Source organism: Rhagoletis pomonella, unplaced genomic scaffold (genome assembly GCF_013731165.1).
Source record: "Rhagoletis pomonella isolate Grant_MI unplaced genomic scaffold, Rhpom_1.0 Rhpom_scaffold_00012, whole genome shotgun sequence".
Lineage (NCBI taxonomy): Eukaryota > Metazoa > Arthropoda > Insecta > Diptera > Tephritidae > Rhagoletis > Rhagoletis pomonella.
In genome coordinates this window covers 4,045,014-4,063,082 of record NW_023458566.1, presented here as the reverse complement: position 1 = coordinate 4,063,082, position 18,069 = coordinate 4,045,014, and the positions used below count along the sequence as shown (strand labels likewise).

General features: G+C 37.1%; 4 protein-coding genes across 4 annotated transcripts; 2 read left to right on the top strand and 2 right to left on the bottom strand.

Annotated features, from left to right (window-relative positions):
* Window positions 1–1,524: 1,524 nt before the first annotated feature.
* Window positions 1,525–2,350, top strand: LOC118747415 (larval cuticle protein 65Ab1-like). Its single transcript, XM_036481462.1, has 2 exons — window positions 1,525–1,672; window positions 2,040–2,350. The coding sequence occupies exons 1-2, from the start codon at window positions 1,563–1,565 to the stop codon at window positions 2,245–2,247; spliced, it is 318 nt and encodes a 105-aa protein (XP_036337355.1). The 5' UTR covers window positions 1,525–1,562; the 3' UTR covers window positions 2,248–2,350.
* A 1,690-nt stretch (window positions 2,351–4,040) lies between these two features.
* LOC118747414 (larval cuticle protein 65Ag1-like) lies at window positions 4,041–4,748 on the bottom strand. Its single transcript, XM_036481461.1, has 2 exons — window positions 4,508–4,748; window positions 4,041–4,437 (listed from the first exon to the last, which is right to left on the bottom strand). Exons 1-2 carry the CDS (start codon window positions 4,636–4,638, stop codon window positions 4,239–4,241), a joined length of 330 nt encoding a protein of 109 aa, XP_036337354.1. The 5' UTR covers window positions 4,639–4,748; the 3' UTR covers window positions 4,041–4,238.
* Window positions 4,749–11,616: 6,868 nt separating this feature from the next.
* On the bottom strand, window positions 11,617–12,125 carry LOC118747413 (larval cuticle protein 65Ag1-like). Its single transcript, XM_036481460.1, has 2 exons — window positions 11,933–12,125; window positions 11,617–11,827 (listed from the first exon to the last, which is right to left on the bottom strand). The coding sequence occupies exons 1-2, from the start codon at window positions 12,046–12,048 to the stop codon at window positions 11,638–11,640; spliced, it is 306 nt and encodes a 101-aa protein (XP_036337353.1). The 5' UTR covers window positions 12,049–12,125; the 3' UTR covers window positions 11,617–11,637.
* A 3,285-nt stretch (window positions 12,126–15,410) lies between these two features.
* LOC118747412 (larval cuticle protein 65Ag1-like) lies at window positions 15,411–15,977 on the top strand. The gene is made up of 2 exons (XM_036481458.1): window positions 15,411–15,617; window positions 15,704–15,977. The coding sequence occupies exons 1-2, from the start codon at window positions 15,499–15,501 to the stop codon at window positions 15,891–15,893; spliced, it is 309 nt and encodes a 102-aa protein (XP_036337351.1). The 5' UTR covers window positions 15,411–15,498; the 3' UTR covers window positions 15,894–15,977.
* The last annotated feature ends 2,092 nt before the right edge of the window (window positions 15,978–18,069 follow it).

Genomic DNA, 18,069 nt, shown 5'->3' with positions numbered 1-18,069 from the left:
ATCTAAATCTAAGGACCGTTTGACTCGTACACCTCCAAAATTTCGATTGTATTGCGAAAATAGCGAATTTTTTGCCATTTTTATTTTCGTTTTTTCGTAATTTACTCGAATGCTTGAGGGTGTACGGGTCAAACGGACCTTTAGATTCGGATTCAGCGGATCGAAATCAGTTTTGGTACATGCAGGAAAAATTCCCTACTCATTGGGTTTTTATTAGAAAAAAAAACTAGTGTAGGGAAAAGAAGGACAGAAGCGTTTTTCAAAAAATCGAAATTTTTGTGTAAACAATTTTTTTTTCGCTCAAAATGCAAATAAGTTCGCATGGAAACTTTTTATCAAGAATATGTTGCAATGGCAGCCTGAATGAATGAATGAATGGCAGCGTTAAATCCGAAAAAGTGTTCGAATGACAGCATATAACCACCATCATGGCTTCATGGTTTTCTATTTGTTTTCAAACTGACGTCGACAGCTAATTTTTACACAAATTGGCGCGTGTTAATTTTGTACTTTTTTTTTTATAAATTTTGGCAAACTTGCGGCATTGTACCGATTTTTGTGTGGCCTCAGTAGCTATTTGGCCGTTCACTTGATGAAGCTAAATATTAAAGTAAAACAAAATTTATTGTTTTCTTATTTTATTTATGTATGTGTATGTGGCCCTTTAGAATAACGACACATTGCAAAACAAAAGAACCCTTAATCATGTAATCCTAACCAAAGTAAGAAGTAAGGATTACTAGTTTAAGTAACAAGGATTATGCATGGATTAGCCAAAGATTAGAGCCACGAACCCCTAACAGGATTAAGGTTTTTTATTGTTTTGAGTTGTGCCGTTATTGCATATGCCCATCGATATCTACTTATACAACGCAGTAGTGTACCTATTACATTTTTTTATGTATTATATTTGTTATTATAAAAAATTTTCTAAACATTGCACCTTCCGTGTTTTATATAGTCAAACTTTTTCACGGGTGTCATCACAGAAAAAAAAATTTGCCACTGATACCAGGCGCCAAAATTGCATCTGCTAACTTTTATCGCAGGTAAATTCGCATTTTTCTTAGCTTACAAAATAAAGAACTTATTTATTTAGACAGGTTGACATTGTGAAAAATTTATGGTTTGTTGTTCGTGCCATGCAATCTGTTGACAGTTTTTTTTTTTAGTACAGTAGAAATTTTGGAGGGAACAAGTTTTGAAGCTAAAAAAAATGTTTTAATTTTTTTTTTAATTGAGCTTCAAATCAATTAGCAAGTAATTTAAGATTTATTTTACAAGTGAGTGCAAATAAACAAAAACAATTTTTCAGCAGTTTCAGTGTGATTCCAGCAATAAATTAAAACACATATACATACAAAGAGAAAAATATATATATACATAGTTATGTAGGTATGTAATAGCATCCTTTATTAGACCATGCGCTGGTGTGTGTGTGTTAAAAACAAATTCAGTAGCTGGTAAACTTAGTATAAATAGGCGTCAAACATTTTTAATTGCATTCATAAAGTTCTCAACTTTCACAAAGTTTGAAGGGTATTCGTTCGTGCAACTGCATAATGAAGTTCCTAATTGTATTCCTCGCCATCTTTGCATTGGCCCATGCTCGTCCCGATGTGGAGATTATAAAATCAGAATCGGATGTGCAACCTGACCATTATACTTTTGAGTAAGTAAATTGTATGCCGAGTGGCCATATATCGATGGTTCTCTGCAATAAGGACACAACTCAAAATTCAAAAAAAAAACCCTCACTACTATTAAGTGTCTCATGTCTCTAAAAATTGTCGAATCCATATCTTATTCTCACTAAAGTAAGTAGTAAAGGTTACTTAAGTAAGTAGTAAGGATAAGATTTGAATTATATAAGGATTAGAGACATTGGACACTTAACAGTGGCAAAGGGGTTTTTTTTAGAATTTTGAGTTGTGTCGTTATTGCAGAGGACCATCGGTATGTACATAAATATACAGCCACAGTTTTTTGCTTACTTTGTATTACTAATTTCAAATTATTATTTTTGTGAATCCTTGCAGTTTGGAGACCAGCGATGGCACCAGCCGTCACGAAGAAGGTGTTATCAAGGATGCTGATACCGATCATCCAGCCATTGTGGTGCACGGTAGCTTCTCGTGGAAGGATGAACACGATGGCAAACAATATTCGGTTAGCTTTGTAGCGGACGAAAATGGTTACCAACCCACCGGTGAGCATCTGCCGAAGCTGCCTGCAATCGAGCATTAGACTCCCGCCTTACTAAGTAAAGTTGTTCTCGTATTTCGTTTCCACACTAATACTAATTTAAATAAATCATCAATTGACAGCATCGCAAAGTGCAATAAATGCAAATTTATGTGGAGTTTTTATTTCGCCTTTGGATTTATCAGTTCGTGTTAAATAGTTTGTGGCTATTAGTTAGCAAAATTCAAGTGAAACTTCTCACGACTTCCAGAAACGAAAGACTTTTTAAATTTCCGAGGTAGTTTTACAAAAATGCTTGCCAGATTTTAAAGCCAATTACTGCCAAAAGCTTTACATCGTTTTATTTACAGCTGGCATAGCTGCCCATTGGTACACTTCTATGATATCTAGGTCCAAATATGCTTCCTCTAGTACTTTTATCATCAGGTTTGGATCTATCAGTGCACCTGACTTGAGATCCTTCGCTGATCTTGCATAGCACTTTAGATGGCTTATGATATCTCAACCTTGCATGCTGCTTCTACGGCGTCACAGTCTGGTGGACATCAGTGGATAAGTCACTCACTAATTCTAAACTTACCAAGTTTCAAAGAGCGGCATGCATGCTAATCACAGTTGCGCTGCCATCGACACCCATCAAAGCCATGAAAACACTCCTAAACTTTCAGCCCGCAGACCTTTTTGGGAAGCTATAGATTCGGTAACACCAAAATTCTACCCAACTACCCCGATACGTTTAGGCCCAGATTATGCACCACTGGTGTTGTTCGAGAACAAGTTCCCCACTCATGTCCCTTCGAGGAAGGAGGCCTGGGGCCTGCAAGATAACTTCACAGTCATCTAAACGGATACCTCTAAACTAAATGCGATAGAATATATGAAAGTCCTTAACGATTTTTCCCTGACGTGGGTCTGTTAGTGTGTTCACGTCTGTTGAACCCCACCAGAAACTGCTTATATAGCATTTTATTGTGCTCCCTTACGGTAGGGCATTTATACCACTTATAAAATTCGCCGACCACCGTTTGAGTCGCTATGGGAGAGAGGAAGCCTCAATGTCTTCTAGTAGCGTGGAATGACAGACGGTGTCAAAGGCCTTTGACAAGTCCAACGCTACTAGGACTGATCGCTCCAAGGGACGGTTGCGTATTAGGTCATGAGTTATCTGGGTGTTTATGGCGTTAAGTGTAGTGGTTGTACTCTGCAGTTTATGCAAACCATGCTGATACTTCGCTGGGTCCAGGTGGTGGGTGGAATACGGAAGTAGCAGGGCCTCAAGTATTTTCGCGACCGGGGAAAGGAGCGATATGAGTCTGCTTTGTTGGCGAGTTTCCCCGATTTCCGCAGTGAAGAAAATTGCTGTGATGTGCAAAAATTTATGATGGGTATACTTGAGAGATCTGTCCAGTTTTTGGACAAAAAGAGACGTGTATTTCCGTCTAGCGCCTAGCTTGGGTGATGAGAAAACTGAACGTCGTCTTTTAGGATTTCAATTTCTTTTCGAAAAATATGTAGCTATAGAGAAGTACTGAATTGTAAAATATTTTACGTGTCGCCAAATGGCAAGGTTCACCATTTCGTTGTATCTCGGATCGGCATTCAGAGTAGATCGAAACATAAGGCACTTTTTTGTATACGTTACAAGACCAAGTCTTTGGTATATGCCGCACAATATGATTTATTTCGAATCATTTAATTGTTAAAAAATTTTAAATTCTGCACAACCGACGACAGTTGCACGCTTCGGACTTATTTCAGAGTATCCTTCTTAGTAGCTACGGCATACGCTTTCATGTTCCATATATTATGAAACACACTGTCAATTCGATTTTTTTTGTTTGTATTTTTCATACTGATGCATTTATTTTCTACTATTACACTTTAAATACACAAATTAAAAAAGAACAACTCTTTGATTCCCCTAACTAATACAATCGCAAATTCAACACTATCCCTTATTTACTTGAGTTATAATCAGTTCTGGTACATAGTCCTTTGCAAGTGGCGGTTTAGTAAATCTCTTCTTAAACTCTTTAGTGAATACCCACATTGGGCAAATGAGCACCTTCGGGTTGGAAACCATTCTCGTCGGCAATATAATTCACAGTGTAGGTTTGTCCATCATCAGCGACGAAAGAAAATGAGCCACGCACAACGATTGTCTCATCCTCGGCACCAATATTTTTCAATTGGCCTTCCTCATTGTGCGTCTTGCCATCGCTGGTTTCCAAACTGCAAAAAAAAACAAAGTTTCAAGTTCAATACAAGGCTGCCATGTGGGTCGCCGCTGTCACACACTTACGCAAATGAGTATCCATCAGGCTTTACATCGGAATCCAAACGCAGAATTTGCGCTTGTGATGGATCATCGATGGGCGCAGCGACAACAATGGCGAATAACGCGGCGAATACAACAATAATGGCGATTTTCATTTTTGACAAGAATTTTTCGCAAATTCCGATTAATAGGATATCTTTTTATAATAATTTTATGACTACGCACTGCACTGTACGAACGAACACGCGCTTGTTGGCTAAGTTGTTGACTTATGATTGCTTACCATGTGGGCAACACCAATTTATAGTACTTCGACGACTAGGCCAAAACAATAATAGAATTATACGATGATAGACTGTTATCCAAGTAAAAAAAAAACTAACAAAAACTAAACAAAACAAAAAATAATAATAATAAACAAAAAATAGCACACAATAACTCATGTAATGGTGTTTGTTGTTAGATAAATAAAGAAAATAATAACTAGTAAATAATAATTACCTGAGTCCGAAAACTATTTAAGCTGACAAGTTTAATATTTTTTTTTTAAATAATTAATAAATTCATCAGCTAAGACGAACGCGCATTAAATAAGTAAAAACACAAGCAAATTTCAAAAAAAAGGTAAACAAATTCTGAACAAATTTTTTTTTTTTAATATTATATGCAACGCAGCTTTGTTTTCATTCATCTATGCATACATACATACGTACGTAAGAGTAAATGTAAATAAATTGTGTAGGTTCGGTTTGCATTTTGCATTTAGTAAACATTTTTAGAGTTTTATTGCGATTTTTAGAATCAACACATTTTGTTTTTTTTTGGTTTGTTTATGCGAAGCAAAATGTGTTGTCCGTTTAGCTTTTGGCATGACATGACATGTTAGGAAAGAGTAATAGAACTAATCTTACGAATAAACTGTGGTAATAAAGATTTAATTATATCCAGGGATTGTCAAGAGGTTGCTGGCCGTAGTGGTGGAGTGGTATTGAGACAATTACTGAGACATTAAAACTACGGAAGATAGTTGTTAAATATCTTAGGATATCATCACTGATATGAAAAGGTAATGCCAAATGGAACAACAACAGCAAGAAAATGCTGGAAGCACGGACAAAAACCTACGTGACCCGACGAATCGTCCGGTTTCGATAATTACATTCGAACTGACTCCACTAAGGTTTTAATTAGGGCTTCTGGCGCACCGATTAGGTACTTGTGAGCTATAAATAAGGCATTCTGTAACTTAATCAAATGACCTGAAACAGCTCCAAAAAAGCTGGTGGTTAATATCTCATTTTTTGTCGTCCTAGTAAAGCCGTGGCTGGCTTTTAGTTAGGTAGGTGGAAGTGGCTGCCAGGCACAGAGGACACCAGCACACTAAGGCCCGATCAGGTACCATTGTGATACCACATGGATCCAAAACCCCTACTCCTGAAACAAATTCGTGGAGTCTACGAACTTAGCAGTTGCGCTTAGATTGTCTAGAAAACCGTTTCCTACCTAGTGTTGGGCAATCGCAGAGTAAGTGCCTTATTGATTCAGGCTCTTCTTCGCCGTGGCAGCTCCTGCAGTAGTCGTTGTGACCAACCCCGAGGCGTTCTGCGTGCCTTCCTATCAGGATATGTCCTGTGAGCAAGCCAATGGCCAGTGACATATCGCCTTTATTGAGGGTGAGAATTTCTCCGATGTCCGTACATCTCATTTTGGCCATGTAAGCTTCATTGTATTACAGTTTTCAGTGCACTGCCATCTGGAGGCCGCTTCCTCAAGGAAGTTCTCCCTTAGTAAGAGCTTGCAGGAAGCGAGTGGCATACCCATCCTTTACAGTGTGGTGAAAGTGGAAACCTCACGCACCTTTTCAAAAATAGTCCAGGAATGTGAGTTGAGGCTGAACCCCATTGCAAGGTGGAATTAGCTTGAACTTATTGAACCATGGCCATGCATAGCGGGAACAATTGGGTTCATCAAGGATTTCATCAATAAATCTCATGAGAGCTGTTGATATAGTATTGACACCTGCAAAACATCCGAGACAGAGAAGATGTGATCTACGAGCGCTGATAGGACCGATTATAGAGCAAAATCCATTGGGACGGCATATGGTCACCATAGGCATCATCGAGGATTCACTACGTACATCTTGTTTGGAAGATGAGTACAGTACAGCACATTTTCTTTGCCGTTGTCCAGCCTTCGCCAGACGTAGATGTTATATTTTTGGTTCATATGTTTTAATAATGGACGATCTACGAACTCTTTCTCTCAATAAACTGCTAAGGTTCATAAAAGACTCTGGTAAGTTTGCAGAGGAGAAATGAATTCCTACCGCACCTATATACATATATGCATAACCTCCAAATCCACGCTATAGCTCTTAAGTACAATAGGCAATATTGCCTGAGAGTTTTGAAAAAATTGTTTTTGGATTATACGGCACCCACAAATCCAATCCATTCCAAGGTCGCTGTATGCTAAAGTTCCAGAGCCTGATTTTGTTAAAATTCTCACGCAGTTTCGATACTTTTTAATGGTTAATTTAGCGTGCACAATACTGGAACGCAAATTTGAAATTTCTGAATGTTCCCCCAAAACTCAGCAAGTTAAAGCCTGGTTTAAACAAACAGCGGTTTATGTTCCTCGCTATCTATTCGCAGAATTAATTAGTCGAGTAAAGCAGACCGATCGATGAACTGCTGGAGTTTTTTTTATGCACGGAACTACGTTCACTTTGAAATTAAATGGATGACGTTGTTAAGAAAAGCGGCTTATAATGAATCTATCAATGATGTAAAGGAGATGAGAAGCAGAGCTTTGCAGCTGTTGAGAAAAGAACGGGAAACTCAAAGCCTCCTTTGAAAAGCCAAGGAAGTGCTCTAGTATCATATGGAAAGGACTGCCCATTGATAACTTCGCTTATAACCCTTATACGGGAATTGGAATACGGTAGAAGAAAAAAAAATTCCACAAGCGCAGCCAAGACCATTTTAATCTCGAAAGCGGTACCCATACTACCGCTTTACTAACTAATGAAGCTCAGATACGTTCACATATCTCTCAGAACGGGAGCAGTAAGGAAAACGGCTGTAACTAGGATTTGATGAGTCATTTGTAACGTCTAATAAGACTTTCGTCATAGAAAATGGAAGCTGAACACTGCTAACGGTGAAGAAATAATGTATCCAGATCGATGTAAGACTAGCGAGTCCCTTAACGGTAATTGTTTTCCTGCTCGGCAGCCCCGAAGGTGACATCGAGAATTTGACCCTTAGGAATTCCTACGGTAATGTCGGGTAGGCAAATCTGAGAATACGTTCTCTCTCAGAATTCTTTGCTGCAGTGTATAAAAGCTACAAAACAAAAATCGAATAAGCGTATACTTCTCGAGATCTGTGCCGGATCTTTGGATGCCCTTACGAAGGCTAGTAAAGATATTTGTTTCAGCATGCCACGGCAGCAGGAAAGTCTAAGCAAGTGTCTTTCTTGGGGGGCAGAAACCTGCAAATTTTGGGGAGTTTCTGGAGGGACAATAAAGAAGTAGGCCATGATTTGACATTTAAAAGAAGATAATTGTTTTCCGTGCCAAAGCCTTAAACGCCCTTAGTATGGCGAATGCACACACAATATATTGCATAAAGAAAAAAATACTATATGTCATCTACAGCGCAAAGTATTCATTGTAGTTGTTGAAGTTGCCGTATTAGTTTTCATAGTAAAATTAATTTTTTGTTCATTAACTAACCGACGCGAACATTAAATGATGTATGTATGTATATATGTACACTAAGGTGCATAATTCTCCATAAAAAAACGGTAAATAACGTTAATCGGTAACAGTACTGTCTTTCCATCGGAATTATAGAAAATGTTTCAAAATATTTCTGACAAATATTGAAAGTTACGCGAGCTGTACTGATTTGAAAATACCTCCAAAAATTTTATTATTTTGATGCCGTTGATAATATGTTGAAATATTTTGATGCAGGCATTTTAAACTTAAACTATATCTTCTCTCATCTGGGGTGATTAAAACAATTTTTTTTTTAACTAATTTTATGATAAATACTCGATTTTTGAAGGTCTTTTCAAATCGGTTGATGTTTTTCAAATGCTAATTTTTTTCCGGTGTGACACCCTAATGCACACATATGTGCATATGAAGCAATGCAAATCAGTTTTTGTCAAAAGTTTGTTGATTAGCATTTTTTCTAAATTAATCACTGAGCGTTTTGAAATATTTGATTCGTTTAAAATTTTGTTGCCATTGTACAAGCAACACCCTAATTATACAAATATTGTATAAACGCAAAAGGTTTGATAAATTAATTAATCGCTCAATTAATTGCACATACAAAAACCCTCAAATCTTGCTTTTAAGAGGTTCTTGTATTTCTTTAATCGCAATTACGGATTTTTCACTTTTATAAGTATGTTGCGATGATTGTTTTGCGATTTACGCTTTAACGGTTCAAAATTGTATAAATTTTGGTTTATGAAATCATAATTGGAGATAAATTAGACATAGTTTACGATGGATAATCAACTGAGATTAGTATTTTTTTATAGCGAAAATTATCAATAGCAATGAAATTGATGGCTTGTTAATAGGAAAGTGTGTAACTTGAGATTAGCAGGTAACTTCGAGCTTATAGATCCTTAGAAAAAGATTATAGACTACATAAAGTAAAATAACACAAGTCGCGATTTATTAAACTGAGCATTCTAAATGGAAGAGAAACGCCTGCATGCTCCACGTAAATACTAACTTTTATACAGCCTTACAGACACGGATTAAAAAACTCGTGGCCTGAAGGACCTATTCATCTTATTGACAAAACACCCACCCTTACCGGAGGAGGCCATTTGTGGCCCATGATCACGCTCACTCAGTTTACCCGACGACAACTCTTCAAGACTGCCTTGATAGCTTATAGTTGATGCTGCTCTGATATCACTGTGGCCTAAAACCAATAGAAACTTCATAGGAAAGTATCATTAACCCTATATAGAGCCGGAGACTACACATCAGTTGTATGCGAACACAGGTGGAAGCGTAGATTTATGCTACCGTTTGCATACTTTCCATACGACGAGGAGCATCTATTACTTCAGTAGTCCGTCAACTGGTAGAAACAGGATCTTGTAATGGGCTACGACGCAAATGGGAATGGGGTCTCCATTATAGATCTCTAGTCTGCTGGAAAGCGCTGAATGCAAGTAGCTGTCAAGGAGTATTCTGAAAAGTATTGAAATTCGCCTGTTGTATATTACCGGACACTGTACCTCAATAAATGCATAGTACCTCAAGAAATGCTGGACATCATCTGTCCCTCAAAGCCTGCGTATCTAACGCATAAAAAGCATCATTATACAATCAAAACTATGGAAGTAATTCGACCGTGAGCGCGCAGAAACTTGATGAGCTTATACAATTTTCAACTGAAAGGAAAGAAGGACAGGCAAGCTGTGGTAAGAGTAGAATTATCGCTCGTCGCTAGCATCATTTAGTCACGTCAAAGTCTCGATGTGTTGCCGGGCACGACAATATTGAAAGTCGTTACCTATAGTCGATGAGATGGTAACACACGGCATGGTAACTCAAATCGGTGAGTTCAAATACCGAAAATTTATTATCTACTGAGGATTATACCACAATAGTAAAACATAATCTGTGGTCTGAACGTCTGTAAGGTAACAAGATCTTACTTACCTTTTCAGTGGTAACACGAAACTGGTGAGTTCAACACGTTAGGGGTGTTAACTAAGTCTTGAAATATCCTTACATGCTGCCCAGATTGCACCGTAGAGACGGGTTTCCTTTGAGAAAACTTTGCAAAACGTGAAATTTGCAGACCGTGCAAGGATTTTGAAAGACTTATTGAATACTTTTATTATAAAAGGAAGGATTTTTGCGGTGAAAAGTGATGTTTCCCTAAAAATCTTCAGCTGCGTTCGTTTAAGCCATACCAAATTAATGTAAGAAGTTACCCACAGCTCTGAAAATTAGTCTTCCAAACACAGTAGAAGAAAACAGAAACAGGCTTATCCTGATTTTAGCCCGAAAAAAAAATTTACCAGACAATTTTTCATCCGCCCATAGTAAATACACGGCAACACAAAGTGAAGAGTGAACCGGTTCGGGGAAAATCAAACTCATGATAAGGCTGAACGTGATGCATGGCTTTTTCATCTCTACAACCCCTACAGAATTTTAAATTATTTCTCCAATATTCCTTTGATTCATTGTGTTAGATACCCGCATCAAATTAATGTAAAGTCTAACAGGTCAATTCCAGGACAATGGTTGAGAGCTGCGTAACCTCTTCTCTTTGAGAGATTCATAGTTATTTATTCATATGTGGATATGAAGAGAGAAATCTCTTCTTATCTTAGAGCTAGTTTTCAGTCATTTCCAGCAGCGAATTACACATCAATCTGCGAGATCTCTCAGAAGAGTAATGATCTTCGTCACTCAATCGTAGCCGGTGGAACGGCCATATACTTACAGTACTCTTTAAAGGTAGTCATGAATGCTCAGTAGGGTGGACCAAAGAAAGTAAAGTCTCAATTTTATTGCTTTCACACCTAGGATTTTTCTATATAGGAAAACTATATCCGTTTTTTAAATAAAAAAATATTTTGAGGTCGCTCAAAGCAAGCAAAGTGTCCCATGTAGTTTATATGAAAAAAAACATTTCTTCATAGCAATAGTATAGAATCTAGAATAGTAGAAAATCTATATTAGTCAATCCGCTAGCTCTGTTTCTCTTCAAAGGACTTCAAGTACAACAACCCAATTGTTTATTTTACCATTTTTAATATGAACTATTTTTTATAGGTCCCCCAAAAAATATCATTAATATTCAAAAGTTGTTTATACGAAAAATGGCATTTTCCCCCATATAAAGTGCATGGGACCTTTGAGCGATTTATTAGTAAATATTTTCAAATGTCCCAGGTGGTGAGTGGTGAGAGCATTAAAATTCCGACTTTACTTCTCTCACATGCGTTTTTCGGGACATCCTATTCCCAGGCATTAATACCGTTAAGTTACGAAGTATTAATATTTTTAACTTAGCTGTGTTTTTTTAATTTATTTCAAAAGAACTAAAACTAGTTAACAAAACAACAAGAGATAGCTGCATAACAATTCCCTAAGCAACAGGAATATGAGCACCCTGCGGTTGGAAACCATTTTTGTCAGCAATGTAATCCACACGGTAAGTCTGACCATCATCGCCGATGTAAGAGTAGAAGCCACGCACTGCGATAGCCTCATCATCAGTGCCCAAATCTTGTACGATACCCTGCTCTTGGGCAGCTTTTCCATCGCTGGTCTCAACACTTTAAAAAGGCAAAGAAAAAGAAGTGCATACAATTACTTAGTTTTCGAATGGAAATAGGTCGAAGGTTGGACTTTTTAAAGTTTTTTTTTTCAAATCCGCTTACTTGTATTGGTAGTTCAATGGTTCAACCTGTACGTCGTAACGTAAAGTCTCTGCATCCCTTTGTGGTGCGGCCAAGGCAACAGCGAACAGAGCGAAAAACACAACAGCGTATTTCATTTTTTTAATTTATGTTTTATATTTTATGCTATCTTTGGTAAAACGAAGCGTGTTCGAACGCTTTGAACGATGATGAGTTTGTGAATGAATGCCAATCGAATGAAGTGTGACAGTTTTATAGTGATTTGCAAGATTGAATGTAACTGTGTTTAAAATGCAAATACAATTTAGTTAAAGTAGGTGTTGGTAGCAACAAAATGCATAGCTACATACACAGTTATTTGTATCATGCAAACTAGTATTATAAACTGCTTCAAGTGTGTGTCAGGAGTGTGTATGCCACCAATAGGGCTGCAACAGATTTCGGATTAAATATATGTATGTGTGTATGTATGCATACATTTCTATTTAATGTTAAAGACAAGCGCGCTCGTGCGCTGAGAAACAACTTGCATTTTGATTAGTTAGCCCCTTTTTTGCTTTTCGAGTTGAATTATTTAAAATTAAGCTGGGTGCCTAAAGCGCAAAAAAAAATAAAAATATATTTTTATCACAAAAAAAAGTATCTAACAGTTCATGCCGATTTGTAGTTTCGTAGATGTAAATGAATGCCGGAATTTTGCCAACAACTAAGACTAAACTAACTTTGAACTACAACTTTTAAACCAGTTTTTTTTGGAAGTAAAATCATACAGCTAGAGACCGTAAGCGGCTGAGCTCAAAAGGCTAGCTAGTGGATGAGTACTTGAAACACTATCCAAGGAATGCGGACGATGAACAGCTAGGCGAAAATACATAATTCCTTAGAGATATATCCTGACATGGTGCTATCCGGTGTGTCTAAATATCAACCATACCAAAAGAGCACTCAAACCTTTCCTAGACACTCGCCATATAAATCAGAGAACAGTAGAGATAAAAAAGTAAACTGAAGCGAAATACCTTGGAGTTATCTTTGACTCTTAAATATCGTAGAGAAGTTACGTAGATTAGGATGTTGCAAAGAGAGCACTGGTCGGCAAATGGCGGGGCTGCATCCGCATATCCTGAGGTAGATGGACCCGGGAAATTTTTCGTTTAGTGACATTGCGCGAGAGGTCGCCTTCAAAACAGTGACAAAAAGGCTACACACTCTGGGATAATACAACTCAGAAGGTATAGATGATGTGGACCCCAGGATTTGAAGGCACACGGTGGTACTAGTAAGCTGAGAGACTTGAAAATGAGGAAGCAGCTATCCAAGCAATAAGACCGCAACCCTTCCTTGGCATGGGTCTCTTAATAAACTACTTATATATACATATATGATGGAAGGGTTAAGGCTGGAGGAGCGTCTGATTAGAAGACCCAATGGGGGCACATTATGGAAGCTAGGCGAAAGACAAGCGATCTGCGAGCTCAAATGAACACCCTAGCAATTAGCTCACATGACTCTTTTCGATACTGTGATACGGCGGCAGAAACCGCACTGCATGTCTTTCTAGAAAGCGTCGCGGTTGCTGGAAGAAGTTGCGCACTTATTGGCAGGGACCGACAACGTGTTCTAATTTTGGTTTAGTACTGCACGAGAACAAAATGTGATGTAAAGAATGTTACCACAAAAGAGCCGAACAGAAACAAAACTGTCGGGAACGTTCTCGAAAAGAACAAAATGCTAACAAAACTGTCGGGAACGTTATCAAAAAGAACAGAATGAGAACGAAATTTTCTCGAACGTTTCCAATGAGAACAAAATAAGAACGAAAGTTTCGAGAACGTTTTAAAGAAGGATCGAATAAGAAAAAAAGTCTGGTCAACGTTTTGCTAGAGAACATAGCGAGAACAAAAGTTTTGAGAACGTTATGTTAAGAATGAGAGGGGCATTAGTGTGTTGGGATGAAAAATCGTTTCAGTGAGAAATACGCTTGTTAACCTTGCTAAGTCTGAGGAAAGCTGGATCATTTCAATTTCCAGATCGCTTATGATTAAGGTGAACTGTTCATATATGGAACAATTTTTCATTTTGTATGCAAGAAAAGCTCGTGTCGTATGACATTATTTACATAATAATGTCTCAGTTATTTTTTTGATAAATTTTCAAACTAATGGTAAGCTTTAAGAAAAATTTTGTTCTCGATTCCTTTCTTCGCGAATAGTTCAGAGAAGATTTTTTTCCCGTTTCGTTCTCTGTCCGAAAGTTTCTGAGAATCTAGCTCCCAAATTGTTCTTCGAGAGAAAGTTCCTTATACTCTTGTTCCCATTTTTTTCTCTTAGAAATGTTTTCGAAAGTATTGCTCGCATTTTGTTCGATTTTTGAACGTTTCACAGGGGTTTGTTCTTACATAATTCCCATTGAGAACGTACTTGACAGTTTTGTTTTCATTTTGGGTATTGGTTTTGAAGTGTTCTTGGGAACAAAACTACGAGAACGACATTTAATTGTAATCATACCTTTTGTTCTCGGTCCCTGCTTTTTGGTCCTCTCTTTTACAGAGATAAATAAAAGTCAGAACAGGAAATATTTCAGTGCTTACTTTCGAAGAGCTGAAGGATCTACTCTCATTTCTGTTGAGACGGCAAGAAACTTTACCCGTTTTACTCAGTTTTTGCTTATCGAAAAAAAATTGTGTGCTGCTGATTTGAAGACGGAATCTTCGCTACATACTTATGTATGTATAATCTGGCATATCGTTTCTTCAAGAGAGAAATACAAAAATTTCATTGTTTGTGTCATTAAGCCGGCATGTATTTCCATTTTGGCTTCGCATGCAATTTATCATCCATCCAATAGGGGTATCCCACATAACTTCCGATTAATTTATTGCATACGTTTTAACAACACACACATTGGCTATACGCACGCACATTTTCGTTTACATGTGTAAATAGATTTAAACATATATATACATATTTAAATAACCTTTGTAATTTGCGAATTTCTTGTTCGAACTGCCCTCAGTTGGCTTCTTTGAAGCATCGCCGGCAATCGGCATTGTATGTTGTATAGTCTATGAAGTTGGAGTAGGTCACTGATCGTTGGTTACGAAAACGTTTTGGTTATTGAAAAAAAAAACCAAAACAAAAACCAAAAACGAGCGCATCAGAAACGTGTTCCCAAAAGTGAGCGCGTCACCTTTAACCGCGACCAATTAACGCATTGCAACATTCGGCATTCGGGGCTAACTGCCTGCATTGGAACGCCTCAAAAGCTGTTCACCGGTTAAAGCAACGACAAAGTTCGTCGCTATCGAAAGACAAAAGTTAAGTAAAACTAAGTCAAAAGCGCCCAAAAATTGTTGCACTACTGCTAAAGTTATTCCAAAACCAGAAACCAAAAAACCAAGAAACATAAGATTTAAAAGAAAGAAGAAAAATAAAACTAAAAAAAAAAATAAAAGATTATGCGTGTCGTTTGTCTGTTATAAATACTCAGTCAGATCATCAAATTGTCATCATTAGCTTCTCAGCAGTCAACAGCGTTTCAGCCGACATTTCAAAATCGCTCCAAAAATTACAAGTCCTTTTGTCAAAATGAAATTCGTCATTGTTTTTGTTGCTCTCTTCGCCGTTGCCATGGCTGGCAATTTGGATCGTGAAGCTCACATTGTGCATCTAGACTCCAATGTAGAACCTCTGAGCTATCAATACGCGTAAGTAGTAATTTATGATTCGATTGCTGCTGAGTGTAGTAATCTGTAATAATTATTGATAACAAATTTAAAATTACGCTTTGCAGACAAGAAACCAGCAACGGCATCAAAAGCCAAGAATCCGGACAGGTGCGCAACTTGGGCACTGAACAAGAAGCCATCGCAGTTCAAGGTTCTTACTCCTACGTCGGTGATGATGGCATAACCTACACTGTCAACTATATCGCCGATGAGAACGGTTTCCAGCCACAGGGTGCTCACATTCCAGTTGCTTGAACGGCGGTTTCATGAATATGAAGCTGAAACGTTGTTGCCTAGTTGTAGATAGTTGAAAAAAAATTAAATAAAAAGAATTTATATTTAAAACAAGTTCCTTTTTTTTATAAATCAGTATACAATAGGGTTAATGTGCCACTCAAATAATCAGGCTGCTTTGATATTTCAAAGCTTTGAATTAAAAGTTTAAAATCACCAGAACTCACCAAGAATTTATAAGCCGATGGAGTGAACCTTCGTATGAGTTCGAGAAGAGTAGAAAATATGTATATTACAGCATCAAAAGTAAAGCCTTTTCAAACACATTTCGATTGATACCTATCTTTTGATAATTCATCTTTTTTAAAAAACTGGTAACTCTTTTACAACATTATAAATGTTGCCCGTAATTCACACCCGTATTTTAATATTTCGTATAATTTGTATATAAGTTAATCAAATTCAATTTTTCAAACAGGCGGCAATCCTCGTAAAAAGTATTTTCAAGCTAAAATATTCCTAAATTTCTTTCGCCTAACATGGTGATGAATAAGTTATTTTAGCATCCTTATTTCTAATAAATTTCGTTTAAGTTAATTAAATTCGACTTTTAAAAACAGGTGGCAGCCCTCTTCAGACGTAGTTTCAGGCTATAATCTTCTTGAATTACCCTCGTCTGACATTGTGGTACATATTTTAATTAACTGATGAATTAAATTTAATTTGATTTTTTAAACATGTGGCAACCCTCTAAATATATTTCAGAAACAAAGCCTTTGGATTGATACCAATATTTTAATAATTTAATTAGCTTATTAAATAATTTAAATTTTAACTGTAAACAGTTGGCATCCCTCTGTAAACACCTCAAAAATATTGTTAGTATCGAAACTAAAGATTTCTTAACACTCTTTTGTTTGACATGTTTTGTTGTGTATAAGTTAACTGAAATCGACTTTTGAAACAGGTGGCAACCCTCTTCAAAATATTTTTAAACTATTGTCTTCTTAAAAAACTGTTCGCCTAGCACTCAAATGGTGATAAATATGTATGTCCGTTACCTAATTCCCTTAATTTAAATTTAATTTAATTTTTAAACAGGTGGCACCCCTCCTGTGAAATTAAGAGGCAAAGCTTTCAAACCCATTTCGATCGATACTCATTTGGTAATAATTGGTTTAACTTTCTAAATAATTTCAACTTAATTTTTTAAAAGGTGGCAACTCCTTTCAAAAAATAAAACCGACCGTATGATAACCGACCTTTTCTGTACTGAGATTGAATATTAAAAAAAAACGTGGCTCAAAGCGAGAAGAAATATGATTTTTTTTCATATCCTAGAAGCGCGAATCGTATTATTTATATAAAACTATAACTTCGGAGCATTTTAAATCCAATATTTTTCAACCTATGAAAGGGGTGCTGCCTAATATTGTGTGCCAAAAAATGTTATAGAAAACTATCACAATACCATAAGCTCTTGCAAATATTACCGAATCTGGGCTGATCTGCACGGTTCTGTCTGTGTCTAAAGCTTCCAGAGTTCATGCTTTTGGAAGTACTAAAGCCGATGAACGATCGATTGCCACTACACCACAGACTTAGCCAGTCTTACCTTGATTCGATCTTTTCGCGGCTGAGTTTTTTGCTTATCATTGTCGCCTGAGGCAAGCATCACTATTGAAAATGAAAGTGGGGTAAAAGTAAAAGTAGAAAAATTTGTAATGAAAATGTACATCTATACTTACTCATGAAGTTATCATACGACTATGTAGTTTCAACATACGGAACCCGGGTTTGTTGGCTTCGTGTCGAAGACATCTAACGGGATAAAAGGAGTTAATCCTCCTTAGAGCGGCCTGCGACAAGTGCAGGCATAACGAGGGCACTAAAATACTGCCCGTCGGAAACACCAAACGTTATCCTCAACCTGATGCCTATTGATCATTACCAAAAAAGGGGACTTGAAATTAGTAGTCAGGCTTAGGGCGCTGTGGTAAACAAGACAATTCGTCTCCGTTTTGACCATTATCTAGTTGTAATTGGAAAATAATACAGACTACGTGGTAAGGTAACCCAGCTTTGACTTCAGCAGCAACGTAAAAGTGCGATTCTTATACAGAAAAGAATGCAGAAGAGACCTAGTGACTGATAGAAATGCTATTTCTATTTACACTAACGGATCCTATATAGAGGG